The sequence below is a fragment of the Drosophila virilis genome, chromosome 4, assembly GCF_030788295.1.
Source record: "Drosophila virilis strain 15010-1051.87 chromosome 4, Dvir_AGI_RSII-ME, whole genome shotgun sequence".
In the NCBI taxonomy this organism is placed as follows: domain Eukaryota; kingdom Metazoa; phylum Arthropoda; class Insecta; order Diptera; family Drosophilidae; genus Drosophila; species Drosophila virilis.
In genome coordinates this window covers 23805281-23821998 of record NC_091546.1, presented here as the reverse complement: position 1 = coordinate 23821998, position 16718 = coordinate 23805281, and the positions used below count along the sequence as shown (strand labels likewise).

The 16718-nt window shown below is 35.5% G+C and overlaps 3 protein-coding genes across 13 annotated transcripts in view; 2 read left to right on the top strand and 1 right to left on the bottom strand.

Moving 5' to 3' along the window:
- kuz (zinc-dependent metalloprotease kuz) overlaps positions 1-16718 on the bottom strand; it is a 140441-nt gene that overhangs the window by 53015 nt on the left and 70708 nt on the right. The window lies entirely within an intron of this gene.
- On the top strand, positions 6722-10333 carry LOC26531532 (fibrinogen-like protein 1). Of its 3 annotated transcripts, none has more exons than XM_015169917.3 (4): positions 6722-7068; positions 7131-7975; positions 8041-8168; positions 10011-10333. In XM_015169917.3, the coding sequence occupies exons 1-3, from the start codon at positions 6976-6978 to the stop codon at positions 8162-8164; spliced, it is 1062 nt and encodes a 353-aa protein (XP_015025403.1). In that variant the 5' UTR covers positions 6722-6975; the 3' UTR covers positions 8165-8168; positions 10011-10333. The 3 variants fall into 3 exon arrangements, with proteins under 3 accessions (XP_015025403.1, XP_070065175.1, XP_032293869.1); XM_032437978.2 differs by having other exon boundaries at positions 6724-7068; positions 7136-7975; positions 10011-10331; XM_070209074.1 differs by lacking the exon at positions 10011-10333 and having other exon boundaries at positions 8041-8203.
- LOC116649764 (fibrinogen-like protein 1) lies at positions 10514-16713 on the top strand. 5 transcript variants are annotated; one of them, XM_070209072.1, is made up of 4 exons: positions 10514-10743; positions 13526-14365; positions 14431-14558; positions 16401-16713. In XM_070209072.1, exons 1-3 carry the CDS (start codon positions 10583-10585, stop codon positions 14552-14554), a joined length of 1125 nt encoding a protein of 374 aa, XP_070065173.1. In that variant the 5' UTR covers positions 10514-10582; the 3' UTR covers positions 14555-14558; positions 16401-16713. The 5 variants fall into 5 exon arrangements, with proteins under 5 accessions (XP_070065173.1, XP_070065174.1, XP_070065172.1 ...); XM_070209073.1 differs by lacking the exon at positions 16401-16713 and adding an exon at positions 14613-14629; XM_070209071.1 differs by lacking the exon at positions 16401-16713 and having other exon boundaries at positions 14431-14590.

The following is a 16718-nucleotide window of genomic DNA, read 5'->3' as shown; positions in this document are numbered from 1 at the left end:
TGAAATGTTTTACGCACAAAATTCTTTAAATGTTCAAACCAGCAAACATTCTTGGCTGATGCTGCAAATGCCAAAAATAGAAATAAGAAATAAGAAATAGGAGAGATGCCCAAGTTCCTCTATTCATCCTATAGGTTCTCATTATTAAATACTCATATTCAGAATTTCTTTAATTGATTTTTACTATCATAAATATAATACAATTAGGGTTTATAAATTGGTGTTGGTGTTAATAATATTGAAAATACAATTGTTACCAAACTCACTCACATTTTTCATTCAATTTTACAAAATTATATAGCCATAGCAGATTCGTATTCTTATGTTCAACAAGTGCATCGGTCGCATCGCCAGAATATTTTTCAGGAATTTTTGAAGACAACATTTCACCAAATTTACTACCTTTGGCCGGCGTTTCCAATTTCCTATCGAGCCACAATGTGTCTTTAAGCACCTCAAACAATCGTAAAATGTTGCAAATAAAGTCATCATAAAAAACACATTCAATCGAAATGATTATGTTGCTGGGGCGCCCACTTGGCCCCACTCTGCCGTAGCCAGCCCAAAGAAGGTCACTCGGGCACACACGCGCACATACTTTTGTCTCTGGCCAACGTGGCGTATGAGCAATTTTAGTGTGTCAGGATTAGCACATCATCAGCGGCAACGGCGTCTGGGAGACTGCGTCTGAAAGAAAATTTCTATTTATGCAAAATATATTTCGCCAGCCCAAGCCCAAAAGGACCTTTAACCTTTTTTTCGTCTGCATAAATGCGGGTCAGTAGTTGGCAGGCCAAACAAATGGTGGAGAAGGAAATATATAAAGTAAAGTAAAAAGGCACACGAGCAAGTAAAAATAATCATAAATTGTTAACAAAATACACGCCTCTTTTGCCATAGACACGGCCCCAATCCCCATGTCGTTTAAGGCCACTTTAACCCTTTAGAACTGAAGCGTGCGATTTGGGTTTCTGGTTCTGGTTTTCGGTTTTTATAACCAACCGTGCACTTTGTTTATTTGTTGGCCGAACAAACCGCAGCGCGGCAATGGAAGGTTGGCGGAGAGTGTGGCACGCCTTCAGCGGGTCAACAGACACGGTTAGCGACCACATATACACACACAAACATTTAAGCCCACACACACACATCTAAACTGTGAGTTTAACTTATGGATTATGGGCGTGACTCGTGCAAAATGTTGAGATACCAGTAAAACAAAACAGTTGCCTACATTTGGGCGTCAGAAACAACGGCATTTAAAAGCCCCACAAACGGCAACCAAATGACATTAGCATACAAGTGTGTGCGGGTTGCAAGCAGCTACTTTATGAACCAACGTCTAATATTCAAAAGATTTATAACGTATATATAAAGTATTTTTTGTTTTTATTCTGCATAGAATTGCCTGGAAATTCCGGGTATAAAGACGGATGTTGTATATACAGGGGCCACGCTTTGTCAAATGGTCGTATTAAAATGTTCAGTTGCGTTTTTAAAGCCAAAACGAAAATTTCATATTGCAGTTCATATTTTGTCCTTGCATAGCTTTCTAAATCGATATATAAAGTTCCGTTTGACCATTTAGCCCTTTTGATCAAATATACTAAGCAAATAAATTTCCCAAAACTAACACATTGAATTTTTAACCATATCACACAATGTCCGCAATGCCTAATGAATTTTTGCTGCTTTCCGCTTTTCACCAGCATGCAGCAGTCCTTGCCCCTAAAATAACTTAATCAATATTTCAATTTGGCAGCCCAAAAAAAAAAAAAAAAAGAGGAAAAAACAAGCAGGAATAAAAGGAACAGGAAAACTTGTGCAGCCAAATGCTAACTAGTCAAGCAATTAGTGCTGGTTAGGTTACTTTTTGGCTGGGTCGGTCCTGTGTCCATAATTGTTACGCGCGGCCCACATCCGGTGTTGTGGCACGCCCTCCCGCCCCCCTCGGCAGACAACAACAACCTGCAGTACTCAGCGCCCAATTACTGCCACACCAGTTGTTATTGTCTTTCGTGTGTGCCAGTGTGTGTGCGTGAGTAGCCCCTGAGGTCCATTGTCTAGGAGCAGTTTTAGCAAAAAAGCCAACTCATCACAGCGCTGTCCATTCGATTGGTCGCTTCCATTGCAGCTCCATTGATTACGGAAATAACGTAACGCTAAAATCAAACTAATCAGTTGAATGATTGGCGTTTCGCCCAGCGTCCGACGTTGACAGCGCACACACAATGGTGCACATTGATCGGCTAGCCCAAGCAACTTCTCCAACCCTCCTCACCCTATCGAGCACAACGCTTACAGGACCTTTCAAATGAAAATCGTCCTTTTTTTTCAAGTTGCGTCCCTCACTGGGTTTTCATCCAACTTTGCTACCTTTTCTTTTATGCTGCGCTATTCAGGAACCCTCTTCCTCTTACTCCCTGCTCAACGTTCACCGTTAAGTTCTTTTGTGTCCAGTGCTGTTAACGAGTTTTTCTCGCTGAGCCCGGCCGCTCATTAAATGTGTGTAAGCCGTCCTTTTCGAGCTGGTTCTCCGCTCGGCTCTGGTCGACATTTAAATTACTTTATAGCTGCCTTCATTTAGTTTATAATACGCCGATTTGCTTGGCCACTTTTCAACAACGTTTTTCCGTTCCTTCTTTTTTGTCCCTGACAAGCTCTCTTTTATTTTATATTTTCTATTTTCTTTATAGGCACAATTTTCCGGCCACTTTTAATTTGTCGCAATTTGAACTTGCTTGGCGTTAATTATACGCCATGTTGATGAGAGTTTCTTCCCTTTCTAATTATTTTTTTTTTTAATATTTCTATTTCAAATTTATGCTCAAGTTTGTACAGGAGCGTGCTTCAAAGAAAAGTAGAGTGCTATAGAAAATTAGAACGTATACTTACACACCAGTAGCATTTTCTTAGCCCTAAATTATAAAGAATTCCCAACTATCTTCTGGGCTTATGATCCGATTCCTAAATTATTTGCACACCTTAAAAATTACACTCATAATTATGTGTATACTAAAAGTAAGCTGCATACCTTCTTATTGCGGAAAGGGGAACAAGAAAAGAAAATCGAGCAAAATTCATATGCGTAAGTTATTTCGGTACGTTACTATTTGAAACTCTTAATTAAACACATATATTGTTTCAACTGGAAGCTTCTTATTCAAACTTGTTCAAGCAAATTGAATACATTATTGTCTAAAATACACCTGCATATTGAAGCAACATTTATAATGAGCTACAAACTAAGACAAACGACTGTATTTCTAATCAGTGCGAATGTAGACAATAAGTTTTCCTTGAGACAAGCCACACAATAAATGCTTTTGAGTGTGTAAGGAAATTATTATGATGTTTGTTAATTTCAATGAAATACCGGTAGATAGATAGTTAAGTAGTTAGATAGGTAAATAAATTGATGTATAGCCAGTTAGAAATTATGAAGTTAGTTGTATTGACAACGTTCTAACAGGCTGTAAGCAGGCAGCACAACATCGATCACAGGCAGTCAAGCAAATGCTTGCCCGATATTTACCTTCTTTATTACATATTAATAACGTTTAATATCACAATGGTCTTGTGAAATGCTTTACTTGGCAAATAATATACATTTGATTAAAGGAAACTTTGATTTATGTAGAAGGCACAGCATTCGGTTGGGCAAATTAATCGGAAATAGATAAATTGTAATTCCACCAAATGGGAATGGTGCGGACTCCAATTCCAACAGCGGCTGAAATCAATATTTACCCAAGAGACATTAAGTGGGCACATTGAATTTATGTTTATTTAGTTGCTGCTAAGTACAAGCAAGGTAATTGTTTTAATGAAATTTTGAATTTAACGAGAAGCTTAAACAATAAATGCTAATATAAAAAATTTTCAATAACGAAAAACGTAACGCAAAATATACAAAATATTTGCATTGATTAGAAAGTAGAAACCAAAGTGAGTATATTCAAACGAATTTCTTTGGACACTTTTGATTCATTTTCTCTGTTCCGTTGCAGAGCACAAGGCAAATCAGCAACAAACATTTGACTTTTGTTTAAAAAGGAGCGGCAACGAACAGGGCAAAAGTTGTTTGGGACTTTTGGAAATTTTTGGGTTACATTTAAGTGGCACAAAAGCAAAAAGTTCCTGTGGCAGCTGCTACAGCTCCTTGGATGGAAGTGGCAGCTGTTGCAAAACTATTTAATAGTTGCACGTTGCAACATTTGTAAGCCGAACCGAACCAAAAAACAGCAGCAGCTTCAACTACTTGCTACAACTATGTTGCAGCAGCAACAATGTGACATGCAACAAATGTTCAGAGCGAAAATCACATCTCCGAAAAAGCCAGAAATGCCTTTCAATCACAGACTCTGAAGGCATGCAAACTATGCCAAAAAGGAGCTGCAGCTGCTTTAGTCAAGCAAATTCCAGCAATTGGAACTGGTACGAAAAAATTCCAAAGAAAAATATCAAAAATGAGTGAAATATTCACTCAGCAGTAAACAGACCACAAAAAATTATCTAGAAACAAGAAAATAACTAAAAAACTTTTCTCAATTTTCATTTTTTATTTTATTTTATTTCATTTATTTCTGAAATAAACAACAAAATGACAGAGCAGCAGCAACAACGGCAAACGATGCACATGAATAAAGTTTCAAATGTGCCCGGGCAGGCAAAAAGTTTTGTTTATTTTACTCAACTATTGTGCGCAATGTTTGTATTTTTATTTCTCTCACACCCGCTACCACTCCTACTTTATATTGTTTGGCATAGTTGTAGCAGGATAGTGTTGAACAACGCCAGTTATTCAGAAAAACTGGGTCGTAGCTAGTAAGCGAAACGTCCACTAAGGCTAAGACGACATGAAATTGTTGTCAACATATAAAATCAGAATATATATATATATATATATATATATATATATATATATATATATATGCAAAGTTAATTTAAGTTGATTCCAGTTTTTGTCCTCGTTTATAGTTAAGTTAGCTACGCTTTGAATTTGTGTTAAAAGACACGTAGATATTCAATAGAAAATCTTTAGATTTTTACAATCCGGAAGGATTGAAATCAACTTTCTGTGAAAATCATATTTTATAGTATAAATTATATTTTTTTATTCATGCTTTGGTATTACGACTTTAGTTAAATTCTGTTAGATTGACTTTTATGTTTTAATGCAATTGTTCTGTTAAGCTTACAGTCCCTGTTGGTAAGTTATCGAATGTTAGCTATTTTAATATTCTTTTCCTCTTATCACTGAACTATATTCACTTATATTGCTACTGCTCAGGTTGATATTATTATTACTACAGCTGTAAATGTTTCTTAGTGTTGAGCCAATTCAACTGCTACCGTTGCTGTTACTGTACTTTTTCAATACACTTCTTCTGAATAGAAAATTTAAATAACTTGTTTAATAATAAGAAACAAGCCCATTACACCCACTTGCCAAATAACCAAGTGGAAAAGTTCCACACTCACACACACATAGAGAGATATGTATGCATACAGAAAATAAGAAAAGTTGTCACACGCATTGGGTGGATTTTCGTCTGACGTGATTGTCTGAAATAGAGTTGTCAACTGCATTCAAAATTCAAAAAACATGTCTACACATGGCTCGCATTTGCATTGCTGTGCACTCGTGTATTTGTAAAGCAACTCCCAATTTTGTGCAATGATAGTGTGATCAAAAAGTATCAACAGCTGTACACTAAAAGTTAATTTATATGTTTGTTGTCGTTGTTGTTGTTGTTGTTGGCCAGGAGGGAGTTCTGTGGGTTGCTGATGACAATTCAAGCGCGTTGCCAAACTGTCAAAACGATTGCAAAAATCTGCCGCACAATTGAACTGTAAAACTTTGCTAATTGCTTGCCGGACTTGCGGCTAGCTGAAACTGAAATATTGCAAACGCATAAATAAAAGTAAAAAACAAAATAACTAAATAAAATAAAATAAACCTACGAAAATAATGGGAGCAGTTATATAAATGTTGCAGTCTCTGCCTCCTCTTCCCATCTGTCAATCTCTTTTACGCTGAACATCCATTTTTAATGAACTTTAAATAACATAAAATATTTAATACATTTTTTTTTGTGTTTGTTTCGTTTCCTTACAGCCTCGCCCAATGTTCAAAATAGTGCCTTGTCAGAGCTGTGGGGGAAAAAAATGCTGCAAATAATTGAAGGGCATTTTTTCTAGGACAACTGCGAAACGGCATTCCATGTGGGTCATTTCGTGGTGTTACATGATATGTTAAATAAAATTCAACCACGTTTGCGTAATTTTGTTCACGTTGACAGCCACATTTAAGGCCTCCAAAAAGTAGGCTTTGTAAAATGTATTTATTTACCCTATATTCCTATATTTCTATCCATGGAATGGAGACTTTTGATAACAAGATATTCTTGTTTAATATCTGTTTATAAGTATTTTCACAATATACTCGCAATATACTCGATGTTTTGTATAGCCAGCATCAACTAAGCCGAAGATAATTACAAATACATTGAGCATAAATTATTTATTTATTAACATAAATGTATGTAATTTTAATCTTATATTTGTTGAATTTTAAATGGTTTTTTTTTTCATAATTTTTTGGATTTTTGGATCTTTATTATTTGCATCGAAAAATAATGTAAATATGTGTATATTAAAACACTAAACGTTATACCTATAAATATAAATGTATAATAAATATTACATATATTGGAATAATAAGCTTATCCAATATGGACGATATTTTTTTGAATGTAAAGTGTAGAAAATTGGCCACTAAAATTACGTCAGACTGCAGACTTTTAAGAAAATTATCAAATCACAAGTGTATACATTAACAGGTGCGTGAAATTGGAAAAAATATCATCTGTTTGTATATTAAAAAATCTAAATCGGGATTCGTTGCCAACTTTCAGCCAAGTTAAATTCAGTTTGAAGTCAAGAGTTGACGGTTAAAATATATTTTTTGCGGAAATGAAAAACTTATTAAGCTACGGCTTTTTATTAGTCATTGCTATTCTCAAGAGATCGGATAGTGAAACTAATTCATCTACGGTTGACAATGAAGTACAACAAAATAATTTAGTTTCATCGAATATAAGTGACATAACGAATTTTTTTCTTTTAAGAAAAGCTACTGGAACAAAAATACGCAACATACTGTCTGGGTACGGTATAACCCGTACTTGAGAGCTCGTACACAAACAAAAGCAGAAGAACTGTGGGAGAAATATTCAAATATGAAAATAAGAGTTGGAGTTTGCGAGCAAACGGTTAAGCATATCGAGTTTCAGTTAGCGCAACAGCTTCTCAGGACCGAATGGTGCGAGAACGTGACTCGATCTAGAGACCATACGATTGAGTCGCTGGATACGTTTATCGATAAACTACGGTTGGAAATTAATAACTTAACTAAGCTAAACACTCAACTGAAAGAGAAACTGGCTGAGTATAAAGTAAATTTGAAAGAATCACAATCATCGAGCTGTATAGGCAAATTAACCGATATTTACGAGATAAAAGTGCCTGGCATCGACTCATTTCTGGTGCCCTGTGACTCGAGTTTGGCCGGCTCCGGTTGGACTGTCATACAAAGGCGGCAGGATGGAAGCGTTAATTTCAACAGAAACTGGGACAATTATCGTCACGGATTTGGTGATATGCATGGGGAGTTTTTCATTGGACTTGAGAAGCTGCACCTTCTTACCAAGTCGCAAACACACGAGCTATATATATACCTAGAGGACTTTGAAAATGAACAACGTTATGCTCGATACAGTCGGTTTATGATAGGCAGCGAGGAAACTGGTTTTAAATTAATCTCGCTCGGTTCATATTCTGGAGACGCTGGCGATGCAATGAAATGGCAAAGAAACATGAAGTTCACAACTTTTGATTCGGATAATGACAACAACATGAAAAATTGCGCTTCAAAATGGGAATCTGGCTGGTGGTTTGACGACTGTTATGTTACGTAAGTATTTTAAATTAATAATGGATAAAAATATAGTAATAATATTTCAATGTTCTCATTTTCAGTAATCTAAATGGACTATTCACTACAAACGCAGTTCATTTATCTCAACCTGGAATTAAGTGGAATACATGGCATTATAAATCTCTGAAATTTGTTCAAATGATGATAAGACCAAAAATGAATTGATAAGGTTGGCAACAATTATTGTTCTAAAATATAGATATGTACTATGTATTAAGAAAAGTTATTCCTTTCGCATCACGTGGGTTGTGTACTGGCAACGCTTTTAACCATTTGCAGCGGCAAAGGAACTTTGATAGATATTTGCATAACGAAACAATAAGCCTTGAGTGCAGCTACCTGCTCAGAATGCCACGGCGAATGACTGCGAGTGCATGCCACGATTGTTGTTGGTTTACCAAGGAGCTCGAATCGGGCGTTTGAGCACAGAGTCATAAAATTAATATAAAAGTGCACAGCACTGACCTGCATTCCAGCTAAATGTGTAAAGTAAGTCGAAACTTCAATGGAGTCGCAACGGAAATGAAATGAAATTGGTTGCAGCAAAGGAAAAGCAGGAGGAATAGTTAGGGCTAGGGCAAGTGATTGAAGGCAGCCATAAGCCAAAGCGTATGGAAAGACTTTTTTTTTTTAGAAAACAAGTAACCCAACTTAGAAATGAAAACAAACAAAACCAAGGAACAAGTTTAACCCGCTCCATACTACCGCTTGCATTCGAACTACCGCTCATAGGTAAACAAAGCCCCAAGTGGAAAAGTAGTTGGCGACGCACGAACACCAGCACCCACATGGAGGCGATGAGACGACAACTACATCAACAACAACGTCATTGGCAAAGCAAAGAGCAGTGTTCCTTGTAATTGATACCCTAGACACTATACTAAACAGTACAGAACGAAACTTTTTTTAGTATTCAAATATTTGAAAGAAAATTGAAGTTTGCAATACAATTTCTAATATTTTTCTATTTTTTTTATTTTTATATAATTATTTTAAATATTCGAATTATTATAGCAAAGAATTGAAAATGAACAGAGTCAAAAAAAATTTAATAATTATATTATAATAATAATAATTTGAATAAAAAGAATAATAGAACTGATCTCACATTCACAATAAAATTCCTTTAAAATTCACTTCATTCTTAGTTTTCACAAAAATTAATTACTCCAATATACAGCGAAGTCGCAAAAAATACAAAAGAAAACAAATATTACATACAACATCAGACAGTCAAAAAGCTCGATTGAGAGCGTATTAGGAAGTAGCATGAAATTGGAAAATATAAGACAACTTGACGTCTACTTCATTTCATGATTAAGTTACCCATATCGATTTCCTTTCAACGGACTTTATGATGATGAAAATGGAAACCGCAGGAGCTGAGCCTGCGGTTGTCAAGCAAGCCAAAAGCCAGACCCCAAACATGTGCAGCTGATTCCCGGAGTCGACTGACTCACTGACTCAATGAGCCGGCGCCATTGTCGCTCCATTGAAAACAATAGCTACTGTCTAATGCCCAAAGAAAGGTTGCAAAACATGAATAAATTGTGCCGGCAATGTAATTGTTGGGTAGCATCTTGGGTTGGCTGCTCCCCGTCACACAAGTTGGGTAAACAAATAAAGAAAGCCGCACAAGAGCTGAGTTCAATGGCACAGTGGGGCAAAACTTATGCATTAATGATGTGATAATTTCTGTTTAAAGTAGGTGCTCCTCACGGCAGACAAAGTAACTAATTTAATAGTAAATTATGGCAATTGAAAGTGTATCAACAAACTTGTTTGACTCTTTTTTCTTTAATTAAACTAAACTACCTTCATCTTTGAAAATTATTTTAAATCATTTTCAGGACACAAATCATCCTGTCTTACTTTATACATTGTGTTCACTTAAGCCATGAAATTGAAAATGCAGAGCATCGCACACGTATCAGCCCATTTGAAATTAATTTAAGTAGTTAAATATATATTCTGTTTATGTTTATCATTAATTTCAATATTTTACTTGCAGCTCAGTTAAACCAACTTCGTGATGATTCGACCGAAAGCAAACAATATCAATATTTTTTGTACGGTAATGTAATCATGCACACGCATACATATCAACATTGCATATACATATATGAAACATATAAATGCATACACACAAATGGGACTTCTATATGGGTATTTGAAATAGGATCTGCCACTTCATGGCCAAGATCCAAGCGGCGCCCGTAGGATCGTCACTCGCCGAAATATGAAGAGTATATACTTCAGACCATCGTTCGAATGAGAGACCTTTTGTAATCATGTACATAGCAGGCAAACTCGTATATATTATGGGAATAATAAAAATTGTAAGCAATTACTTTCCTCCTTTAAAATAACGTACGTGCGATAGCTAAAGAAAAATATAAAATTACTCATATCAGTTAGCATTTAAATATTTATTAGAGAAGCAACAGCTGCAATTTGAGCAGCTTTTATACATGTACACATGAGTATAAACACAAAGCTTCATGGCCGGTTCGCGCTCAAACAGATTCAGTCTTCTGTTGAACTTGACTGTGTGATGATTGTAATCGGGTATTTTCAATAACCATGAGTTCAAAATTGCAATTTATTTTAATAGTGTGCGTAGTCATTTGGATATTAGAGTCAGAAAATCATCAAAAAAAACAGGAGGAGCCAGAGAGTGAAGTTCCCAATATGCCAAAGATAAAATCTAGGGAAGATTTTATCAAAGAAATGGAAGAAAACTGGTCAGCATATTTTGTGCATAAAATAAAGCCCACACTTGAACAAACAATGAACATACAAGGTTTACACCAGCAGATTATAGAGCAAGAGGAAATGATAATAACATATCAGAAGCTATTAGGAGCGATGGAAGCCAATTTAAGTGTCTGTGAAATAAACAACAAGGCTAAAGAAATGATAATTGATCAAATGCTGTCTAGAGTTTTGTTAAGCGATGCAAATAAAGTGAAAAAATCCTTTAAGTCAAATTGTATTGGTAAATTGACCGAAATTTACGAGATAGAAGTGCCTGGCATCGACTCATTTCTGGTGCCCTGTGACTCCACTTTGGCTGGTTCCGGTTGGACAGTCATACAGAGGCGACAGGATGGAAGCGTTAATTTTAACAGAAACTCGGCAGAATATCGTCAGGGATTTGGTAATCTGGATGGAGAGTTTTTTATCGGTCTTGAGAAACTGCATTTAATGACCAAGTCACAGAAACACGAGTTATATATACATCTTGAGGATTTTGAAAATCAACATCGTTTTGCCCGATACAGTGAGTTTCTGATAGCTGACGAGGCTACATCATATATGCTAAGAATTCTTGGAGAATATTCTGGTAATGCAGGCGATTGGTTGACCAAACACAACAACACCATATTCTCAACTGCAGACATGGATAACGAGTGCGCTATGCTCTTTAGATTTTTACAATCCGGAAGGATTGAAATCAACTTTCTGTGAAAATCATATTTTATAGTATAAATTATATTTTTTTATTCATGCTTTGGTATTACGACTTTAGTTAAATTCTGTTAGATTGACTTTTATGTTTTAATGCAATTGTTCTGTTAAGCTTACAGTCCCTGTTGGTAAGTTATCGAATGTTAGCTATTTTAATATTCTTTTCCTCTTATCACTGAACTATATTCACTTATATTGCTACTGCTCAGGTTGATATTATTATTACTACAGCTGTAAATGTTTCTTAGTGTTGAGCCAATTCAACTGCTACCGTTGCTGTTACTGTACTTTTTCAATACACTTCTTCTGAATAGAAAATTTAAATAACTTGTTTAATAATAAGAAACAAGCCCATTACACCCACTTGCCAAATAACCAAGTGGAAAAGTTCCACACTCACACACACATAGAGAGATATGTATGCATACAGAAAATAAGAAAAGTTGTCACACGCATTGGGTGGATTTTCGTCTGACGTGATTGTCTGAAATAGAGTTGTCAACTGCATTCAAAATTCAAAAAACATGTCTACACATGGCTCGCATTTGCATTGCTGTGCACTCGTGTATTTGTAAAGCAACTCCCAATTTTGTGCAGTGATAGTGTGATCAAAAAGTATCAACAGCTGTACACTAAAAGTTAATTTATATGTTTGTTGTCGTTGTTGTTGTTGTTGTTGGCCAGGAGGGAGTTCTGTGGGTTGCTGATGACAATTCAAGCGCGTTGCCAAACTGTCAAAACGATTGCAAAAATCTGCCGCACAATTGAACTGTAAAACTTTGCTAATTGCTTGCCGGACTTGCGGCTAGCTGAAACTGAAATATTGCAAACGCATAAATAAAAGTAAAAAACAAAATAACTAAATAAAATAAAATAAACCTACGAAAATAATGGGAGCAGTTATATAAATGTTGCAGTCTCTGCCTCCTCTTCCCATCTGTCAATCTCTTTTACGCTGAACATCCATTTTTAATGAACTTTAAATAACATAAAATATTTAATACATTTTTTTTTGTGTTTGTTTCGTTTCCTTACAGCCTCGCCCAATGTTCAAAATAGTGCCTTGTCAGAGCTGTGGGGGAAAAAAATGCTGCAAATAATTGAAGGGCATTTTTTCTAGGACAACTGCGAAACGGCATTCCATGTGGGTCATTTCGTGGTGTTACATGATATGTTAAATAAAATTCAACCACGTTTGCGTAATTTTGTTCACGTTGACAGCCACATTTAAGGCCTCCAAAAAGTAGGCTTTGTAAAATGTATTTATTTACCCTATATTCCTATATTTCTATCCATGGAATGGAGACTTTTGATAACAAGATATTCTTGTTTAATATCTGTTTATAAGTATTTTCACAATATACTCGCAATATACTCGATGTTTTGTATAGCCAGCATCAACTAAGCCGAAGATAATTACAAATACATTGAGCATAAATTATTTATTTATTAACATAAATGTATGTAATTTTAATCTTATATTTGTTGAATTTTAAATGGTTTTTTTTTTTCATAATTTTTTGGATTTTTGGATCTTTATTATTTGCATCGAAAAATAATGTAAATATGTGTATATTAAAACACTAAACGTTATACCTATAAATATAAATGTATAATAAATATTACATATATTGGAATAATAAGCTTATCCAATATGGACGATATTTTTTTGAATGTAAAGTGTAGAAAATTGGCCACTAAAATTACGTCAGACTGCAGACTTTTAAGAAAATTATCAAATCACAAGTGTATACATTAACAGGTGCGTGAAATTGGAAAAAATATCATCTGTTTGTATATTAAAAAATCTAAATCGGGATTCGTTGCCAACTTTCAGCCAAGTTAAATTCAGTTTGAAGTCAAGAGTTGACGGTTAAAATATATTTTTTGCGGAAATGAAAAACTTATTAAGCTACGGCTTTTTATTAGTCATTGCTATTCTCAAGAGATCGGATAGTGAAACTAATTCATCTACGGTTGACAATGAAGTACAACAAAATAATTTAGTTTCATCGAATATAAGTGACATAACGAATTTTTTTCTTTTAAGAAAAGCTACTGGAACAAAAATACGCAACATACTGTCTGGGTACGGTATAACCCGTACTTGAGAGCTCGTACACAAACAAAAGCAGAAGAACTGTGGGAGAAATATTCAAATATGAAAATAAGAGTTGGAGTTTGCGAGCAAACGGTTAAGCATATCGAGTTTCAGTTAGCGCAACAGCTTCTCAGGACCGAATGGTGCGAGAACGTGACTCGATCTAGAGACCATACGATTGAGTCGCTGGATACGTTTATCGATAAACTACGGTTGGAAATTAATAACTTAACTAAGCTAAACACTCAACTGAAAGAGAAACTGGCTGAGTATAAAGTAAATTTGAAAGAATCACAATCATCGAGCTGTATAGGCAAATTAACCGATATTTACGAGATAAAAGTGCCTGGCATCGACTCATTTCTGGTGCCCTGTGACTCGAGTTTGGCCGGCTCCGGTTGGACTGTCATACAAAGGCGGCAGGATGGAAGCGTTAATTTCAACAGAAACTGGGACAATTATCGTCACGGATTTGGTGATATGCATGGGGAGTTTTTCATTGGACTTGAGAAGCTGCACCTTCTTACCAAGTCGCAAACACACGAGCTATATATATACCTAGAGGACTTTGAAAATGAACAACGTTATGCTCGATACAGTCGGTTTATGATAGGCAGCGAGGAAACTGGTTTTAAATTAATCTCGCTCGGTTCATATTCTGGAGACGCTGGCGATGCAATGAAATGGCAAAGAAACATGAAGTTCACAACTTTTGATTCGGATAATGACAACAACATGAAAAATTGCGCTTCAAAATGGGAATCTGGCTGGTGGTTTGACGACTGTTATGTTACGTAAGTATTTTAAATTAATAATGGATAAAAATATAGTAATAATATTTCAATGTTCTCATTTTCAGTAATCTAAATGGACTATTCACTACAAACGCAGTTCATTTATCTCAACCTGGAATTAAGTGGAATACATGGCATTATAAATCTCTGAAATTTGTTCAAATGATGATAAGACCAAAAATGAATTGATAAGGTTGGCAACAATTATTGTTCTAAAATATAGATATGTACTATGTATTAAGAAAAGTTATTCCTTTCGCATCACGTGGGTTGTGTACTGGCAACGCTTTTAACCATTTGCAGCGGCAAAGGAACTTTGATAGATATTTGCATAACGAAACAATAAGCCTTGAGTGCAGCTACCTGCTCAGAATGCCACGGCGAATGACTGCGAGTGCATGCCACGATTGTTGTTGGTTTACCAAGGAGCTCGAATCGGGCGTTTGAGCACAGAGTCATACAATTAATATAAAAGTGCACAGCACTGACCTGCATTCCAGCTAAATGTGTAAAGTAAGTCGAAACTTCAATGGAGTCGCAACGGAAATGAAATGAAATTGGTTGCAGCAAAGGAAAAGCAGGAGGAATAGTTAGGGCTAGGGCAAGTGATTGAAGGCAGCCATAAGCCAAAGCGTATGGAAAGACTTTTTTTTTTTAGAAAACAAGTAACCCAACTTAGAAATGAAAACAAACAAAACCAAGGAACAAGTTTAACCCGCTCCATACTACCGCTTGCATTCGAACTACCGCTCATAGGTAAACAAAGCCCCAAGTGGAAAAGTAGTTGGCGACGCACGAACACCAGCACCCACATGGAGGCGATGAGACGACAACTACATCAACAACAACGTCATTGGCAAAGCAAAGAGCAGTGTTCCTTGTAATTGATACCCTAGACACTATACTAAACAGTACAGAACGAAACTTTTTTTAGTATTCAAATATTTGAAAGAAAATTGAAGTTTGCAATACAATTTCTAATATTTTTCTATTTTTTTTATTTTTATATAATTATTTTAAATATTCGAATTATTATAGCAAAGAATTGAAAATGAACAGAGTCAAAAAAAATTTAATAATTATATTATAATAATAATAATTTGAATAAAAAGAATAATAGAACTGATCTCACATTCACAATAAAATTCCTTTAAAATTCACTTCATTCTTAGTTTTCACAAAAATTAATTACTCCAATATACAGCGAAGTCGCAAAAAATACAAAAGAAAACAAATATTACATACAACATCAGACAGTCAAAAAGCTCGATTGAGAGCGTATTAGGAAGTAGCATGAAATTGGAAAATATAAGACAACTTGACGTCTACTTCATTTCATGATTAAGTTACCCATATCGATTTCCTTTCAACGGACTTTATGATGATGAAAATGGAAACCGCAGGAGCTGAGCCTGCGGTTGTCAAGCAAGCCAAAAGCCAGACCCCAAACATGTGCAGCTGATTCCCGGAGTCGACTGACTCACTGACTCAATGAGCCGGCGCCATTGTCGCTCCATTGAAAACAATAGCTACTGTCTAATGCCCAAAGAAAGGTTGCAAAACATGAATAAATTGTGCCGGCAATGTAATTGTTGGGTAGCATCTTGGGTTGGCTGCTCCCCGTCACACAAGTTGGGTAAACAAATAAAGAAAGCCGCACAAGAGCTGAGTTCAATGGCACAGTGGGGCAAAACTTATGCATTAATGATGTGATAATTTCTGTTTAAAGTAGGTGCTCCTCACGGCAGACAAAGTAACTAATTTAATAGTAAATTATGGCAATTGAAAGTGTATCAACAAACTTGTTTGACTCTTTTTTCTTTAATTAAACTAAACTACCTTCATCTTTGAAAATTATTTTAAATCATTTTCAGGACACAAATCATCCTGTCTTACTTTATACATTGTGTTCACTTAAGCCATGAAATTGAAAATGCAGAGCATCGCACACGTATCAGCCCATTTGAAATTAATTTAAGTAGTTAAATATATATTCTGTTTATGTTTATCATTAATTTCAATATTTTACTTGCAGCTCAGTTAAACCAACTTCGTGATGATTCGACCGAAAGCAAACAATATCAATATTTTTTGTACGGTAATGTAATCATGCACACGCATACATATCAACATTGCATATACATATATGAAACATATAAATGCATACACACAAATGGGACTTCTATATGGGTATTTGAAATAGGATCTGCCACTTCATGGCCAAGATCCAAGCGGCGCCCGTAGGATCGTCACTCGCCGAAATATGAAGAGTATATACTTCAGACCATCGTTCGAATGAGAGACCTTTTGTAATCATGTACATAGCAGGCAAACTCGTATATATTATGGGAAT

Bases quoted from the DNA above. Each gene is read 5' to 3' on its own strand.
- LOC26531532 (XM_015169917.3), top strand. From the start codon at position 6,976: ATGAAAAACTTATTAAGCTACGGCTTTTTATTAGTCATTGCTATTCTC. The intron at 7,069-7,130 runs GTACAACAAAAT...TTTTCTTTTAAG, and splicing joins CATCTACGGTTGACAATGAA to AAAAGCTACTGGAACAAAAA. The intron at 7,976-8,040 runs GTAAGTATTTTA...TCTCATTTTCAG, and splicing joins TTTGACGACTGTTATGTTAC to TAATCTAAATGGACTATTCA.
- LOC116649764 (XM_070209072.1), top strand. From the start codon at position 10,583: ATGAGTTCAAAATTGCAATTTATTTTAATAGTGTGCGTAGTCATTTGG. The intron at 10,744-13,525 runs GTCAGCATATTT...TTTTAAGAAAAG, and splicing joins AAAGAAATGGAAGAAAACTG to CTACTGGAACAAAAATACGC. The intron at 14,366-14,430 runs GTAAGTATTTTA...TCTCATTTTCAG, and splicing joins TTTGACGACTGTTATGTTAC to TAATCTAAATGGACTATTCA.